The 15866-nt window shown below is 41.4% G+C and overlaps 1 protein-coding gene across 1 annotated transcript; it reads left to right on the top strand.

Annotated features, from left to right (window-relative positions):
* Positions 1-11160: 11160 nt before the first annotated feature.
* On the top strand, positions 11161-14856 carry MANSC4 (MANSC domain containing 4). Its single transcript, XM_027715909.2, has 3 exons — positions 11161-11504; positions 12919-13053; positions 13989-14856. The coding sequence occupies exons 1-3, from the start codon at positions 11276-11278 to the stop codon at positions 14675-14677; spliced, it is 1053 nt and encodes a 350-aa protein (XP_027571710.1). The 5' UTR covers positions 11161-11275; the 3' UTR covers positions 14678-14856.
* The last annotated feature ends 1010 nt before the right edge of the window (positions 14857-15866 follow it).

Below are 15866 nucleotides of genomic sequence, written 5' to 3'. Positions count from 1 at the left end.
CGCTCACCCCGGGCCTGGCTGCGCTTCAGCCCGGACGGTGCCGGCAGCGCCCCGGCTCCTCCTCCGCCGGGACGGGACGGACGGGACGGGATGGGAGGAGCGGAGCGGCGCCGGGATGCCGCGGAGGCGGGCGGGGAGGCGCTGCCGCCGCTGAGGCCCTGCAAGGAGAGGGAAGGGGAAGGGAAAAAAAAACCCCGCACGTAGAGAAGAAAGAAAGAAAAGCCCTAAAAAGGCAATGTTGAGCGCTCCGGCGCTGCCCGGCTACCAGCCGGGGGGGCCAGCAGGGCATCCCCCGGGCCCAGCGCTGGGGAGAGGGCACTGCCCATCCCGGGTGGGTGTCAGGGACACGGTGGGAAAGGCCGAGTGCTCGGCTCCAGGGGGACAGGCCAAAGCCTCAGCGATCGCCCCCGATGCTCCCTTCTCTCCGGCGCTCCTGATTTGGGCCGGGATCGCAGCTCCAGCCGCAGCTCTAACCCCTTGCCATAAATGTACCGCTGCATCCCTGGAAAAGGGGAACGTTCTCGAACCACACACGCAGGGAAAAAAGTACGGTATGTGTACACACAGCCAGAGAGGAGGAGGGAGCGGTACAGCCCGACACTCTGGCATCCATTCCCTAACAAAAAACAACCGACGGGCTCACCTTGCACATCTGGTGCAGCAGTGGGATTTGGGAATCACAGGTGTGATACGTAATTCTGCTATGATTCCTCCCGCATAAGTCCATCTGTGTCTCAGCTTCTGGTTTGGCCTGTGAAGACACTGTATAACCTGTTCTTCTAGTCTATATTCTCTATTTAAACCAAGTTGCTGGAATAGGACATCTCAGGAGAGTGAGCTACATACCAGGGCCCTGAGTTTGTTGGACATGACCAAGGAAAGAGTAAATTAACAACTGGGCATCTTGAGCAGGGATAAAGCAGCAGATTTGCTGTTTGAGTTGTTACATTATTCAAACATAATGACAGTTCTTCAAAACAAAACAAACAAACAAAAACCAACAACAAAAACAAACAAAAAAACCCAAAACAAAACACCACCTACTGAAACAGCTGAGGAGATCTGCCATCCCAGGTACTCCTATCTGATGATGCTTAATACAAACATGTTCAAAATATATTTATCTTTATAAAGATATTTCTTTCACCTCATGTGTTGCAGACCATAGAAAATCTTTTCCTTTAGCAGTAGTGTGACTCATCTCCAGTTATTGCAGATTGCTTAGATTTCAGACAACTCCCTACTTCCACTGCTTGGAAGGGATCTTTCCCCCCACTATTAAAACTTTTCAGAGTGATATTAGGCTGTTTGCGGTGGGAGGGGTGTCCCTCTTTTTTAAGGAAGGCAGGGTTGTTTGCTTTTTAGCATTTCCTCTGTGAAACGATCCTCTCACTGTTTTGATCTTCATCTTCTTCACTCTAGCTCATACAGATGACATGAATGTCAGTCTCAGAGTTACAGGTGTTCTTTCCTGATGACTTTTATACAAGCATTTTTTGAGGTGAGGCAGATTTCTGTGCGGTTTTGTTTTCCACTTCAAATCATTTTCATCATCTTGCTTTTGAAGGGCCCATTTCATGTTCTGACATCCTTTCCTGTAGGATATCAGCCAGTCCCAAAGAGCTCTCTTTAGCAGCCTCGTTAGGTCACTATCACCTCTCACTTTCTCTTTCCTACTAATGAGTTTCACTCTTTGCTTAGTTTGTGTTCCTCTTTCGTTGTCCCTCAATATTTAGTTAATTTTCAAATTCCACTTTCCTGTCTTCTGTTCTTGATGAAGCACTGCATTGTTTTGCTTTCTGAGTTTCTTACACCTACCTGAAGCTCAGTTATGATCACTGGACTGTGTTTTCTCTGCTTCAGGTTCACATCATCAGAAAAGATCATCACACACAAGGATCTCACCACTTCTGTAGCAGTCCAACCCATAATTCCTTCTTGTACTTTAATTCCCATAGGCAGACATTTAAAGCAATTGTAATCATTCATACTGCAGAGGTAAACAGAGTTCTCATGTTTGGCATGGACAGTAAGCTCCCCTGTTGGAATACAGTATGATTGCCAACACAGTGGTATGATTGCCATCTTTAGACATCTGTTTTGGAGTCTCTTATGTTTCATGTATTCATAAGTTAGCTCCTAATTGGTGAGTGGTTTTTTCCATGTAGTCAGTTATGGTAAGTTTGACCTCAAAGTGTTGACACTGCAGCCTGGGTAGATGGAATATTTTTTCTGTTGCCTTGTGTGTCTTCCTGTTGCCTGTATGCCTGCACCTGCCACTCTGCCTGAGTTTTGAGTCCTTCTTCCTCACAGTCCATGAGATTTGTTAATAGACTGGATCAGTTCTGTCACATACTAATAGGTATTTTCTTCCTGCCAGCAAACTTTTGAGGGCACAGACTCCTACAGCTTTCACCAGGAGCTCTCACTTGCCTGAAGGGTCAGGAGTGCTCTCTGTTGAATGGCCACTATTGAAAAAACCTACATGTGTTTCCTTATTCAGTTGTTTTTACTGGGCTTATTGAGAGCTATCTATGCTTTATCCAAGCTTAGGGCAGGGCAATTGTGTTAAGGCAGAGCGTGCTGACAGGGCAGTTCCCTTGTTTTTCACTACACTAATCAGTCAGTCTGTATGGTGTGCTTATAGGATACTTACACTTCAAATGCACCAGGGCAAGGACTACTCTTTTGTTCCACTTTTGCAGAGATAATTTCATTTTTCTTCCAGTCCGCTGCTATGGTTTATGCTAAGATCAATAATACATGCTATTATACTGGAATCAAAGAACAGGTCTTGTTGTTTCACCAGCAGTCGCCTTGGTTGATCTTAAGTGAGTAAGTAGTGTATTTTTCAGAATTGGAACTCTAGTGCTAGAGCTACAAAATCAAAATCTATAGTTCAGACCCATAAAAGATTTGAATGATTTTTGAAACAAATATGAAAGACCATCTATCATTCTACAAGAACACGCTGAAGCATGAAACAACATGAAAACAATCGTGGTAGATGTTAAATGAGTTTGTGATAAAACATACCCTGAAGGACAAGATATTTACACAGAGAGGAAGACAAGAGTAACTTTGCTCCACTTTTCAATACCTATCTTTTAGAGCCAAAGCTCCTGGGGCAAAATCTTCAAGCTGTTTTAGGCAGTTCCGGTTTCTTTACAGTACCTGAGAGAAAAATTTATCTCAAGGAAAAGGGTTCTTAAATGCCAACAAACAGACCAGGAAGACACCAGAGAGTCTCAGTCAGGGCTCTCTTGCTCTAGAGTTGAGATGGCTATTTCTGCTTGGGATTCACAGTCTGGACAATTTTCTTCCTGTGCCTGGTGTCTGAACTATTTTCCTGTAATTAATGCCGAATTATTTCCAAGGCTGAAAAGAGATCACTCTTTTCTTTTAGAAAGACTTGGAAATGGAAGAAGCTCTTTCATACAGCAGCTACATTGTATTAGACCATTCAACCATGATACAGAAAATCTAAGCCTTTCTCTTCCTGGGCATACCTTTCTGTAGCCCTCTGACTTTTCCAACATAGCAAAAGAAAGGGAACACAGAGAGCCAGGAGGAGCTACTTCTTCAGAGGCAGGAACAGTAAAGCCAGAGATAAGTAGGCAGAAGTGGCACTAATTCTGTTTTGTGTGGAACTCAGCTCATACTTCCTGACTGGCAAGGAATGCCTATGGGGCTGGTGTGAGCCTGCTCTGTGTGCTAGGGCTGAAGCCTGCTTACACTTTGGATTCACTTCAAGTATCTTACAGTGCTTAGATTTACTTAGAAAACCATGGCCACTTGTTTTTCCTCTGTGACACTCAATGACTTTGTGTAATAAGCTGGGTCTCCAAACTGGCAAGGTCAGAAGACACAGCAAAGGGAGGGTGGAGGGATAACCAAAGTACCAGGGATAGGGAGTCAGAATGACAAATGCTTTTCTTGTCAGGAAACCTGGTTTACATATACATGAAACATATCCTGAATTTCTCTGGGGGTTTAACCCAAGATCACACAAAAAATGTGCAGCAGAAGAGAACCAAACCCTTAAGCATCAGTACAGTGCCTAAGGGAAGTGGTTTTGTGCTTGTTTTAGGCAAACCTCTGGATTTAATGCAGATACACTGGATAACACTTGAGAGTAACACCAACCTAAATGCTCTAAGGATAGAACCACATAGAGTAAAAAAAACAGTGAGAAAATTGAATTCCTTTCAGCCTTGTTAGTCTAAAGTGTGAAATGGAACAGAATCAGGGGTTATTTAAAATATACATGCTATTTAATATAAAATATAAAGTGCCCCATTCTTCCCTCTGAGACGCCAGGGAATTGTATTGCACTGCCAGGGAACTCTGAATTGAGTAATAGTGGAATTACTCAAGAGAGGAATTATTCTTTTGGAAAGGATTTGCCACTGCTGCCATTGTTTAGTATTTTCCTTGTCATGGGATACAAAGTAAGCATCTATGGAACATAGGAAATATCCTGCAGTATTTCAGCATTAAAAAATACCAGTGTTCTAAAGGATCTTGGCATTTCTGAGAGGAAGTGACTGGAGCATAATTTTACTTCAACTGAAATTTCTATCATTTGTGAAGGATGACTTGCTAAATAAAGGTAATTTCTTTTTGCAGATTCGCGACCAAACAAAGCACTTCTTACCCAATGCCATTAGCAATGCTACTCCAAAAAAAAAAAAAAAAGGCACTCCTATTTCTAATAGTGCTTTCTTTCCTAATATTTTCTGTTTAATTTTTTTTCTGCTTTTAATTTACTATTTAAGTTGTTCCTTGCAACAAAGGTATGCTGCAACACTACGGCAAAAATACTTGGAGTGTTATTCTTTTTTGAATACAGATTATCTACTATCAAGTACTTATCCCTGCTTTAGTGAAATCTGAGTGATTAGTATTAATGTTAAAGTGTGTGCTGCTGAGCTCTCTCTGGGCAGCAGAAAGGCTGTTCCAATAATCTGTGTGCTTGTGGCCGTTCTGTGAGGATCATGAGGAGGTTCTGGCACCAGACAGCAGAAAGGAGGTGTAAGTGTGTAAACTGTTACAAGGGCCTTCAATCTGTTCCATTTTTTATTCCTGACACCCAGTAAGGAATTTCCTTGAAACTCTCTCCGGTGAAATAAATGTTCCCTGACAAAAACTGAACGGGGGTCAGGCTGCTGGAGTGCTCTGCCTGCTGCTGTACCCCTGTCAGGGATGTCTGCTCTGCACAAATGCATTGTGCATCCACAGACAGGAATTTCTTGTGTAGCTAGAGGAGACTAAACTGGGTGCTTTTAAAACAGCAGATATTCTTTAATCCTGGTGCAGACAGGCAGAGCTGAGTTTTAGTACATAATAACTAGGTAAGATGAATGGTAATCCACATGGAAGACTTTCACTAAGTATCCAGCTGTATAAAATGCATCACAATATTGAAACTCCATCCCCTTTGCCTAGTTTCAAGTTCTGCCATAAATCAGCATTCGTTCATTAAACATTGTGCCTTTTGTCATAAACCTTGGCTCAAGCTTGTATGTATGCCAGTAGATTTATATTTGTATAAATCTGATCTGGCTAAGACTTCTGTTGCTCTTTGTTTGAACACACAGATTCCAGCCTTTGTACAGAGGTTTTACCAGAATTAATCTGAAGACAAGCTCCAAGACAATCTCAGGGCCTGGCAGCCCCTTGGAAACAAGGGTTTAAAAAATAGTTTGCACAAAGTCCCAGGAACAGGAACTGTAATATTTTACCTCTATTTACCATGTTGCTGGGACGGGACTGAAACCAGAATCTTGGAGCCAACTGTCCCAAACCTTGGAGAAGGTCAGATTCATTAAAAATGTGATATATTGCTCCAAACCAAAACCTGACCACTAATAGCTGTTTTTGACAAAACAGTTCTCTTAAAAAATGCTGTTTTGTTGGACTTTTGACATTTTGCAAGAATATTTCGATTTCAAGGAAAATTTTAAAGGAGAAGGCAAGCAAGCACATTATTTGAATAATGTCAGAAAGATTTGCTCGGATTTTTTTTTTGAAAGTATTTATGTTTCATTATTTTATGATCCCTTACATTAGTATTTTGTAACTTTTATACCGTAATAGAGTTACAGTGACATATTCTGGCATTATCAAAATATTTAGCTTACGTAAAATTTTGACCTTACAATTGCTGTAATAAAGGGAAAGCACATGTACATATCTCAGAAAAATGAGATAAAGATGATTTCAACACAGGCCTGCAATTCAATTTATTTACGTGGAGCACAACGCAGGCAGAGAACTTCACTGACTTCATGCTGATGTCCCATGGAATTGTGCTGCACATTTGATTAAATTTGCTTACTGATGTTCAAAGGAGGACTTTTGCAGGTTCTTACCTCACCTGGGGAACTGCAGGCTTCAGTCTCACTTCAAGCCAACATGTTTGCCTGTAGCTGTAGCAGAGAAGTGCTTTGCACAGGTAGGTCCAGTCTCTTCCCACACCTGGGACAGGCTGGGTCTGTGCTGGGAGCAATCATTCCCTGAATACTTCTGCGATGTCATGGCAGCATCAAGGAGTGCTGTGCTGCTGCCCCTGGGCCTCAGGGGATATCTCTCACTTCTCTCCTGATATCTGCCTGGAAAAGGGAAGACACAGACAGGAGGCCCAGCTGTCCTCTCTCATCTAGTCTGCAGTTCCATGAGGGATGTGTCCCTCCCTAATCACACCAACTTAACCACTGCAGGTGGAAGGAGGAGCTATCAAAGACAGCCACCACTGGGACAGAGCAACCACCACCACTGCCTCCCACAGCTGTTCAAAGAGCATCAGTGCCTAAGTTCCAGCTTGACCCAGGCCATGGGCTGTCCTCCCCACATTAGGGCTGAGAGGGACTTCACAACAGGTGGCAGAGAAGCATAGGACAGACACAGCACAGGCAGCAGATGACCCACAAACAAAAGCCAACGCATTGATGCACTGATCTGACTACAGGATCAAAGCTTTGGCCTTTTCAGTCTTTTTCAGGAGTGCTTTCCTGTATCAAGGCTGAGAGAACTGGGATTGTTCAGCCTGGAGAAGAGAAGGCTTCAGGCTTACTTAATTGTGACCTCCAGTGCCTACAGGGAGCCTATGATGAGGATGGAGAGAGACTATTTACAAACGCCTGGAGTGACAGGAAAAGGGGGAATGACTTCAAACTGACAGAGAGTAGCTTTAGATTGGATATTAGGAAAAAATTCTTTCCTGTGAGGGTGATAATGCACTGGCACAGGTTGTCTAGAGAAGCTGTGGCTGCCCCATCCCTGGAAGTGTCCAAGGCCAGGTTGGATGGGGCTCTGAGCAACCTGGTCTGGTGGAAGGTGTCCCTGCCCATGGCAGGGGGTTGGAACAAGATGGTCATTAAGGTCCCTTCCAACCCAGACCATTTCATGATTCTATGATTATATAGATCCTTTCTGGTCTTCATATATTCTGAGTAATAGAACCATGTATTCCATAGAAACTAAATATAGTTCCCAATGTCAAGATATATCTGTTACTTTATATGGAAAAAGTGTCTGATTTTGTTTATATTTGGCAAAAAAAGAGTTAATGCCTGATGATGAATCCTTTGTGCTTGGTAGCTCTTGGATTGTGCCATTCTCACTGCCAGCCCAGGTGGGAAATTTCAGGTGCTGTCTCTAAGAGGAATCATTAAAAAGATATTTTTTTTCCTGTGTGGCAGGTTCATCTATATCTCTTTTACTGAAAGGTCTGCAAAAACATCCATGTTCTCACAGAAAACAGGCACCTGCCTTTTTGTTTTCCAGGAAGAAATTTGAGCAGATGGATGAAAAGAATTACTAAATAACACAAAGTCCTGGTCTGAAACTGGCCGGAGACTCCTTACTAACAGCAAAAGTCCCTTGATCCCTCTTTGCAGAGCACATGGAACAGTCGGTCACTGGTTTGCAGGTAAGACTCGGATATTTCCTTCTTGCAAAATGTTTGTGAATTAAAATTTCAGCATTAATTTATATATATATGCATTTTTCATAGAAAAGTCGAAGTAAAATTATGGGGAAGCAAGGTAGAAGATTCTAAAATTTAATAGACAGAACTTTTCAGTTTTTAAAGGAAATTGCCTAAAGCAGCCATATGTTTACTTATTTGTTTCAATCTCTTTATATTTCATTAAATAGAAAGTTTCCCTGCAGCTACTCTTGCTCTTAAAATTTGTTCAGAAACAGAGAAAGAAAAGAGAATAGCAAGTAATGGAAGGGAAAAAAAGCTGCTTAGTTCAAGTACAGAGCAGAACATATGAAGGCATTAAGAGCAGCAATGTGTCTACTGGCAAACTGTGAAGACAAAAAAAAAAAAAAGAGAGATTTTTAAATATATATTGAAAACACATAGATCTGTACACAATAGGATTGGTTACCCAAGCTTACTTTTGCAAATACATAATTAAATATTATGCACAGTGAATACGATCCCTTACTGTGTTTGGTGGCTGCCTCAATGGAAGTAACAGGTAGTTGTGGATGTTTTTACTTTATACAAAACATGATGCCAGAGGAAGACTTACTGGATGGTCTGGCAGATGCCTATGTGCTCAGGCATGTTCACATCCAGTCGTGCACTTTATCTTGATGTCTGGACAAAGCCCCACTAAAATCACAGAACTGGTGTGGTATTGCAGGTCCAGCAACTGAAGTAGGCCACAGCACTAGTCCTTAAGTTTTAAATTTCTTCTCCTGAAAAGGAAGATGTAAACATGCTTGTCATCTACACATACACTTTGCAAGGCATCAAACGTAGAAACCCAAAGGAACTGAGACAGCATAATCTTTTAAGTAAAAATACATATACATAAAAATACATACACCTTTAAAGCTACCTATTACATCTAATGTTTTGCTCGTGCAAGTAAATATATTTATTTAAATGGACTAAAGGCATATTCAGCTTTGTCCAATATAAATACTTACTCTGTATCAGTTTAATTCCTTGTTAAATGCTTCCCCAAGTTTTGCGGAGTCTCCTGGATTTCTGTTCTTGCAGACATGGGAAGTGTAGGAGCGAGGAAAGCAATCAGGAATTTTGCATGTGAGTCTTATAGAAGAAAATAGATCTAAAATTCCTACTAAATGTACTGCCAAAATACAGGCATATCTTTCAAAATTCTGAGTTTGTCCCATATCAAGTGATGCTTTGGATTACTAGGAAAGTAGGAACAAACCTTTTAGAAAAATACATTGGCAATAGTGCTTGTAGCAATTGTAGAGAAATGTCTAAAAATTTCCCTGTGCAGTCCACTGAATGCAAGCTAACAGGTCTATTAAAATGCATTTAAGGTTTTAATTTGTGATTTTCACAGAGGTGAAAATGAAAACAAAGCACATCAAACTACCAGAACTAAATAAAACAACACAAGTACCAAGAGCTGGTTTTCAGGACAGAGGCTTAAAGGATTACCCACTTACCCCCTTTCTTATAATTTAATTCTTGTATTCCCCACGACAGACATTTATTTGGAATCCTTCTAATTATAATTCCAATGAATAAAATAATGCCTTGGCCTTGCTATTGGATCAACAGGAGTAATCCTGCTCTGGGCTTTATTACCTTCCAAGGAGCTCTGAAAGGAACACAATTGTTTACGTGTCGGTTCATTTCCAAACTCGGGGCCTTGTTTTGCAAAACATCAGCTATAATGACTAAAAAATTAAAATGAATTTGAGGTTTCCCCCACTCCATGTAACTAATCTATACTTTATGTAGAACTAAGGAAATTCCTTGATTCTAATATTGAAGGATAAAAAGGCAGTGTAAACTATTTTATATATTCAATGCACAGTTTTTATTGCAGACAACTGTATTTCTACCTAATTTTCTCAACCTCACTATACGGTCCAGTGAGTTTAAATCAATTCATGTATTGTAATAATTTAAGGCCTTTCTGTGTGAAAGGCATGCAGACGTGGGAGTCAGGGGTCAGACTTGGTCCTATTAAGAAACAAAACATGTGGGAGTTTCAGGTTTCAGACCAGGTGCTTGAAAAATCGCCTCCCTCTATGTCAACGATGTTTTCTTTCTGGTAGGCCTTTTCCAAGCTTAAACATAAGCAGAAAACCCCATATAGACTGCTGAATATTCTTAAATTTATTAGGGGTAGAGCTTTGATTACCTGTTGGTCTGGAGATCGCAGAATCATAGAATATCCTGAGCTGGAAGGGACCCACAAGGTTCATTGAAATCCAGCTCTTGGCCCTGCACAGACACCCCAGCAATCCCACCATGGGCCTGAGAGCGTTGTCCAAACACTTCTTGAGTTTTATCAGGCTTGGAGCTGTGCCTACTGCCCTGGGAGCTTGTTCAGTGCCCAACTACCCTCTGGGGGAAGAAGCTTTTCCCAAAATCCAACCTAAACCTCCTTGCAGCTCCAGCTGTTCCCTGGAGTCCTGTCGCTGGTCACCAGAGAGCAGAGGTCAGTGCCTGCCCCTCCACTGTCCCTCGTGAGGAAGCTGCAGGTGGCCATAAGTCTCCTCTCAGTCTCCTCCAGGCTGAACAAACCAAGTGTCCTCAGCTGCTTCCCCTCAAGGCCCTTCACCATCTTCATAACCCTCCTCTGGATCCTCTCTAATAACTTGAATGTAGGTTACAACCTTCTCCAGTCATATTCATCTAGTCCGAGATCTTTGTAAATAAAATTGTATTGTGCTTGCCATCAAAACAGAGTAGGGAAAGGGAACAAATTTCTACCTATGGCTGGCAGACAGAATGAGACAGTTCAGTTTGTTAATAAATAAGGAAAGTATATTTGCAGCCACCAGGTAATTCAAAAAGTGTTCAGAAACTAAACTGAGCTGTTTCTCCTGTGTTGAGTGTAATAGTGTGCCTGAACAAAGTGAGGTGAAACAATATGCTGTTCACCATTTTTCACCAAATGTTAAGGCTGGTTTGGTCTCAGAAGGACAAGACACACACACTCTTGACCAAAGAAACAAGTTTTCTGAATGACAAAAAACAACCTGTGCCTTTTGTCTCTCAAAAACTCTCCAAATAATTGAGTTAGAGGACAACAATAGTAACTATTATAATCCTATGTAGCTCATAAAATGGTTCCTTTCTTCCAGCAGCTGTCCAAACAGCACTATGGGAATTGTTTGGCAAAAAAACATCCCCTGGCTCACATCCCTGGCAGAATTGACAGCATCCTCACCACTCCAGGGACTGTCTCTTCCAGTGCTGGTTCAGCCTTCAGTGCATCCATGGAGCACAGTGCACAGTGACTGAGCCCATCACCCCAAGGCAATGGTTCTGCTGGTGGCAGTAGCAGATGTGCTGTTGGTGCTGGGTTTGGCTGTGGAGTCCCACTCACTCTGCTCACCCACCACCTTTTACAAGAACTGCTGGATCCGACGCTTCCCAGGCCTTCTGATTGACCTGCAGGAATCACAGAGGAGGGGAGCCCGGATGCTGAAGGTTTATGCAGAAGTCTCACCCCAACAGTGCAGCAGAACCTGCTGCCTTCTGAAGAATGGTGAGTGTTTATTGTCAAGATTGTGGCACACGTTAAAATTTACATCACGGCATACAAGAAACACATTTTGGGTAATGTTTATATAAACATTCCTTTATTTGAAGAAGAAATGGGGGAGAGGATCTATGCATTTTTTTGAGGCAGGAAAGCAGAGACACCTTGTAACTGTTCTCCCATTTTCAGTCCCATAGAAAGGAAATTGAAAATCTGAGTTTTCTGGAAGACTACACTAGAAACATGTGAAAATCTTAGGGTCTGCTCTGAAATTTTAGGTCTGTGTTACAAAGCTTATAGACAATGCCAACATTAAAAGAATGACTCTTCAGTATTCATCACCATCTACTCCTGTAGAGAACAACCAGTGACAGTGATTCCAACAGCACTTTTTTTCATGGAGTATGGCATCAGAAAGAGGAGGGAATGCCCAATTTTCCTCTGAAATACAAGAATATTAACTTCCTTGGAGAAAGCACTCTCTTATTCTGTGTTCACACCATGTTTGTGGTGAAAACCAAGTATAACATTAATATGAACAATAAAGTTATAGCAATAAATGATAGCAGTTATTGAGCTGGCAACCCTTTTTCCCTAGCCTTGTAAACTCAGAATAAAAATAAGAAAAATCATTGTTTATTTTAAGCCCAATACTGTACTTTGTATCACACTGCACTGGTATGCTATAGGAGTATATTTTAGGAGAATACATGAAGTGCATGTCTGTGGTGCCTAAATTTTCAAAACTCACAAGACTTGAAGAGGGTTTTGGATATGGAGGATGAAAGCGAGGAACCAGTTACTAAAAAAGTCAATATAAATTTTGATGAAATTTTGAATTATGAGCAAAAATATGACCTTGACAATCTGACAGTGACATAACTGCCATCAGCATTCCTGGGAAGAATCAAATTCTGTCTTAAATAATGTGAGGAAATAAAAATTTAATACATTTCAGCAATGTTCTTCCTATTTGGACAACAAACTTTTTCTCATAGAACAAGGTACTGGATACCTCACAGAGATAATTAATGGTAACTTGGAATCTCCTTTTTATATTCTGACATAGTCAAGCAAAAATTTGTTACAATCTTAACTAAAATAGAGACAGTAGAGGGCATTTCAACGATACACTTTAAATCAGTTATTATTTAATCAGAGACACATTTAGAACACAGGTGGCTATTCTGGTCCAGATGTAAAAAAAGAATATAATTATAAGTAGTTCTACTTTTTTGACTGTATGCTCAATTAGTTTGCATGATAATGAGAGACCCACAGTATTTGGTTCTCTCTTCCCATAGGATCTGACCAGAGCTGCCCAGTATTAATGATCTTCTGATGTTAAATAACATAATAATGTGCAAAATGCAATGGTCATTCTTCTGAGAAGCTCAATTTTATTCTTTATGGATTGTAGTTTCCTGCAATCTAGCAGTGTTCTACCATGGAGCCATCCACGAGAATAGGAATTGCCTTCACATGTCTTGCCCAGCATTGGAAAGCTGCATCCTGAAGGCTGGAATTAATGTCATTTTGTACAACATCACAACAGGTAATTAGGCACTTCATTTATAAAGGCTGAAAACACAGCAACTAGAGAAAATGTTAAAATTATACCAAGTCAGCTGCTGTGCTAGAAGACGTTCTGAAGTAACATGCTTCTGAAGTAAAAATGCTTAAGACTTTTTTCCTTCTTTACTATGTACCTCCAGCTGAAAATACTTCCCCCCTTTCTCCACTCAGTGAGAAAAAACCTTAAAGATACAGCCTGCTCTCAAGATTCATGCTTTGAGTAACTTCTCAATACTGTTGGCCCAATATTTGGGCAAATACCTACCAGGTCTGAGAGACTGAGTGTGGAGGTTGCCACTGCTCCATGTCCCCAGATCCAAGCAGTAGCAAGGCTGAAAATTTATTCTCATTAGGCACATGCACAAAGAGCACACGGGTTACACAGCCAAACACATGAAGCAGGCACACAACCACAGGTAGCACCAAAAGCCTCATCCTGCTTTTTCTAGCTCACAGGATGGAGATCTGTCAGTGAAAATATATATATACACATATATAAAATGCAAACCTACCCAGCAGATGGGCTGAGATGCTCAGTCTGCCCAGTCTGGACCCCAGTCTCCCCAGTTGCTGTCACCTGATGTTTAAGCCCCAGGGGTGCAGCTTCCCTCCAGCTGCTGGTGCAGACTATCACACACACACACAGAGCTTTCTGGGATTTCCCTACCCCCAGTAACCTAGATCCCACCCTTTCCTCACCTTTGGTTCCTTCCCCAAGCATCCCATAATAAGTCTTGTGCAATCCCAAAATGCACTTCCCTCGCATCCCTTGAGGTGTCCCACAGCCTCCAGTCCAAAAGGTGCTGATGGGTATTATTTGGGCTCCCTGACCTGCCACTGTCTCCGTGTAGTCCTTTTGTGGGTGTGCAGACCAAGCTCTTATCACACAAAACTAACATTGTTATGATTTCGTAGGGATTGATCCAGATCTTCTTATTTTTGAAAAACTGACATCCAAAGAGCCAAATATTCACTCCTCACTGAGTGAATACGAAAGGCAGAATAGCACAAAGACCACCGAGGGGGAAAGATGCCAACACCACAATGCCACATCAAGTTCTCCTCTGCTCCAAGCTCCAGCCTCTACCACGAGCCATGGCTTAACATTAAACACTTACACCTCCAGCACAAGCCTCATGGTCCAAAAAAACAAAGTTACTACTTATTCCAGGGCAGAAACTTTTCCAACAGATGACCAATTTGCTAAGAGGACAAGCACAACTTCAGTAAGCACCAGGCAAGCCACCAGCTCAGACGAGAAGACCGAGCACTCAACTCTGACATCCAGGTCTGCCAATGGAGTATCCCACATGCCCACTCCTCCTCGTCTGAACAGCAGCAAGCAACACTTGAATGAAACCAAAGGCTACAGTGGTAGGAATTCTACTTCGGAAAATGAGGCACCTGCTTGGGAAGTGTCAGCTTTGGGAGTCTGGTTGATTCCTGTTGTTCTTTGCTCTTCTCTCCTCTGCCTTTGCTGTTGCACTGTTGCTCTCACGACAGGGCGCTGCAGCAGCAGGAGAGGTCAGTATAAGCCCATAAGGAGAAGAACAAAAATGTCAAGACAATTCATAAAATATACTACTGTCAAAAGTAATTTGTAAAACACTTGTCAGCATCCTTTCTATGGAACAAATAGGCTTTTAAAAATGCATCCTATATACCACTTTATTTCTTTTACAGAAGCAATGATATTTTTTTCATAATATTTCAGTTATAATTTAATTCTTGTCAGATGAAACACAATTCCCCTGCCTCTTTAGCTAAGAAGTACACACTCATAGCTCCCACTGTGTGCACAGAGGTGTTCAAGCATGGTTTGGTTCATAATCTGATGCCAAGTGATGTCTAACAAACAGTGTAACACTTTCCCTAATTTAAGAGAGCAGGTTCACTGCAGCTGTACCTATTAGCACATCTATGTGTCAGAATATTATTTAATTAGTAAGATTAATGCAGTGTTCAAATACTAAACTGATGAGGTTGTAAGGCCACATGAATACCTAGTTACAGCTGAGCAGATTTCAGAAGAAAAGACCTCTCTAAAATTATATTTTAGTCCACATTGATCAGCACTGGAACTTAGAAAACTGGAGTTTATAAACCCCCTTTTTTATAGTATTTTATTGACATCATATGCTAATTTGTATGTAATAGAAGAGAGACTGACACAGGATAAGAACATTTTAGAAGGGTAGTGTTATTTAATCAGTTGAAATAACACAAAAGAAAATTCTTCTATTTCAGCTAGAAAACTTAGAATTAGGTATGATTTGTTTTTAAGGGCAGTCCTATGCTCATGTATGAAGTGATAAAAACTCTATAGGTGTGACCACTTCATGATGTACTTTAAATTTGAACAGCCTTTTATTATCGAATTGTACTTTCCTAATTCATAATGCAGCTGAATCTAGTCTAAATATCACAAAAAAATTCAGCTAAGAATGATGAGATCCCAAGGACTCTTCTGAGTTACAGCTGACAGGTATTCTTTTCTAGTTTTTTGACACCAAAAGGAAAGGAGCTAGGAGGAAGCAACCAAAATACTCTATATTTTATCAAAGGATGAATGTGGTGATATTGTAAATACAGAATGTTTATCATCATAGGGTAATCTTCATGGACCTGACCCCAAAATGTAAAAGTCTCAGGGGTGACTCCTTTCATTAGGAAACAAAGGCACAGGTGCATCAGAGGAGGAACTCGGTTCCTCCAGCTGTAGATGCCTGGGATGTGCTTTGTGTCCTTTCTCCACATCTTACACTGAGATCATCAATAGGCTCCTTTTTAGAC

Source organism: Pipra filicauda, unplaced genomic scaffold (assembly GCF_003945595.2).
Source record: "Pipra filicauda isolate LSUMZ 115617 unplaced genomic scaffold, ASM394559v2 scaffold300_size901280_pilon, whole genome shotgun sequence".
Taxonomy (NCBI): domain Eukaryota; kingdom Metazoa; phylum Chordata; class Aves; order Passeriformes; family Pipridae; genus Pipra; species Pipra filicauda.
Note: the sequence above shows the minus strand (reverse complement) of the source record. Positions and strands in the feature narration are given on the sequence as shown.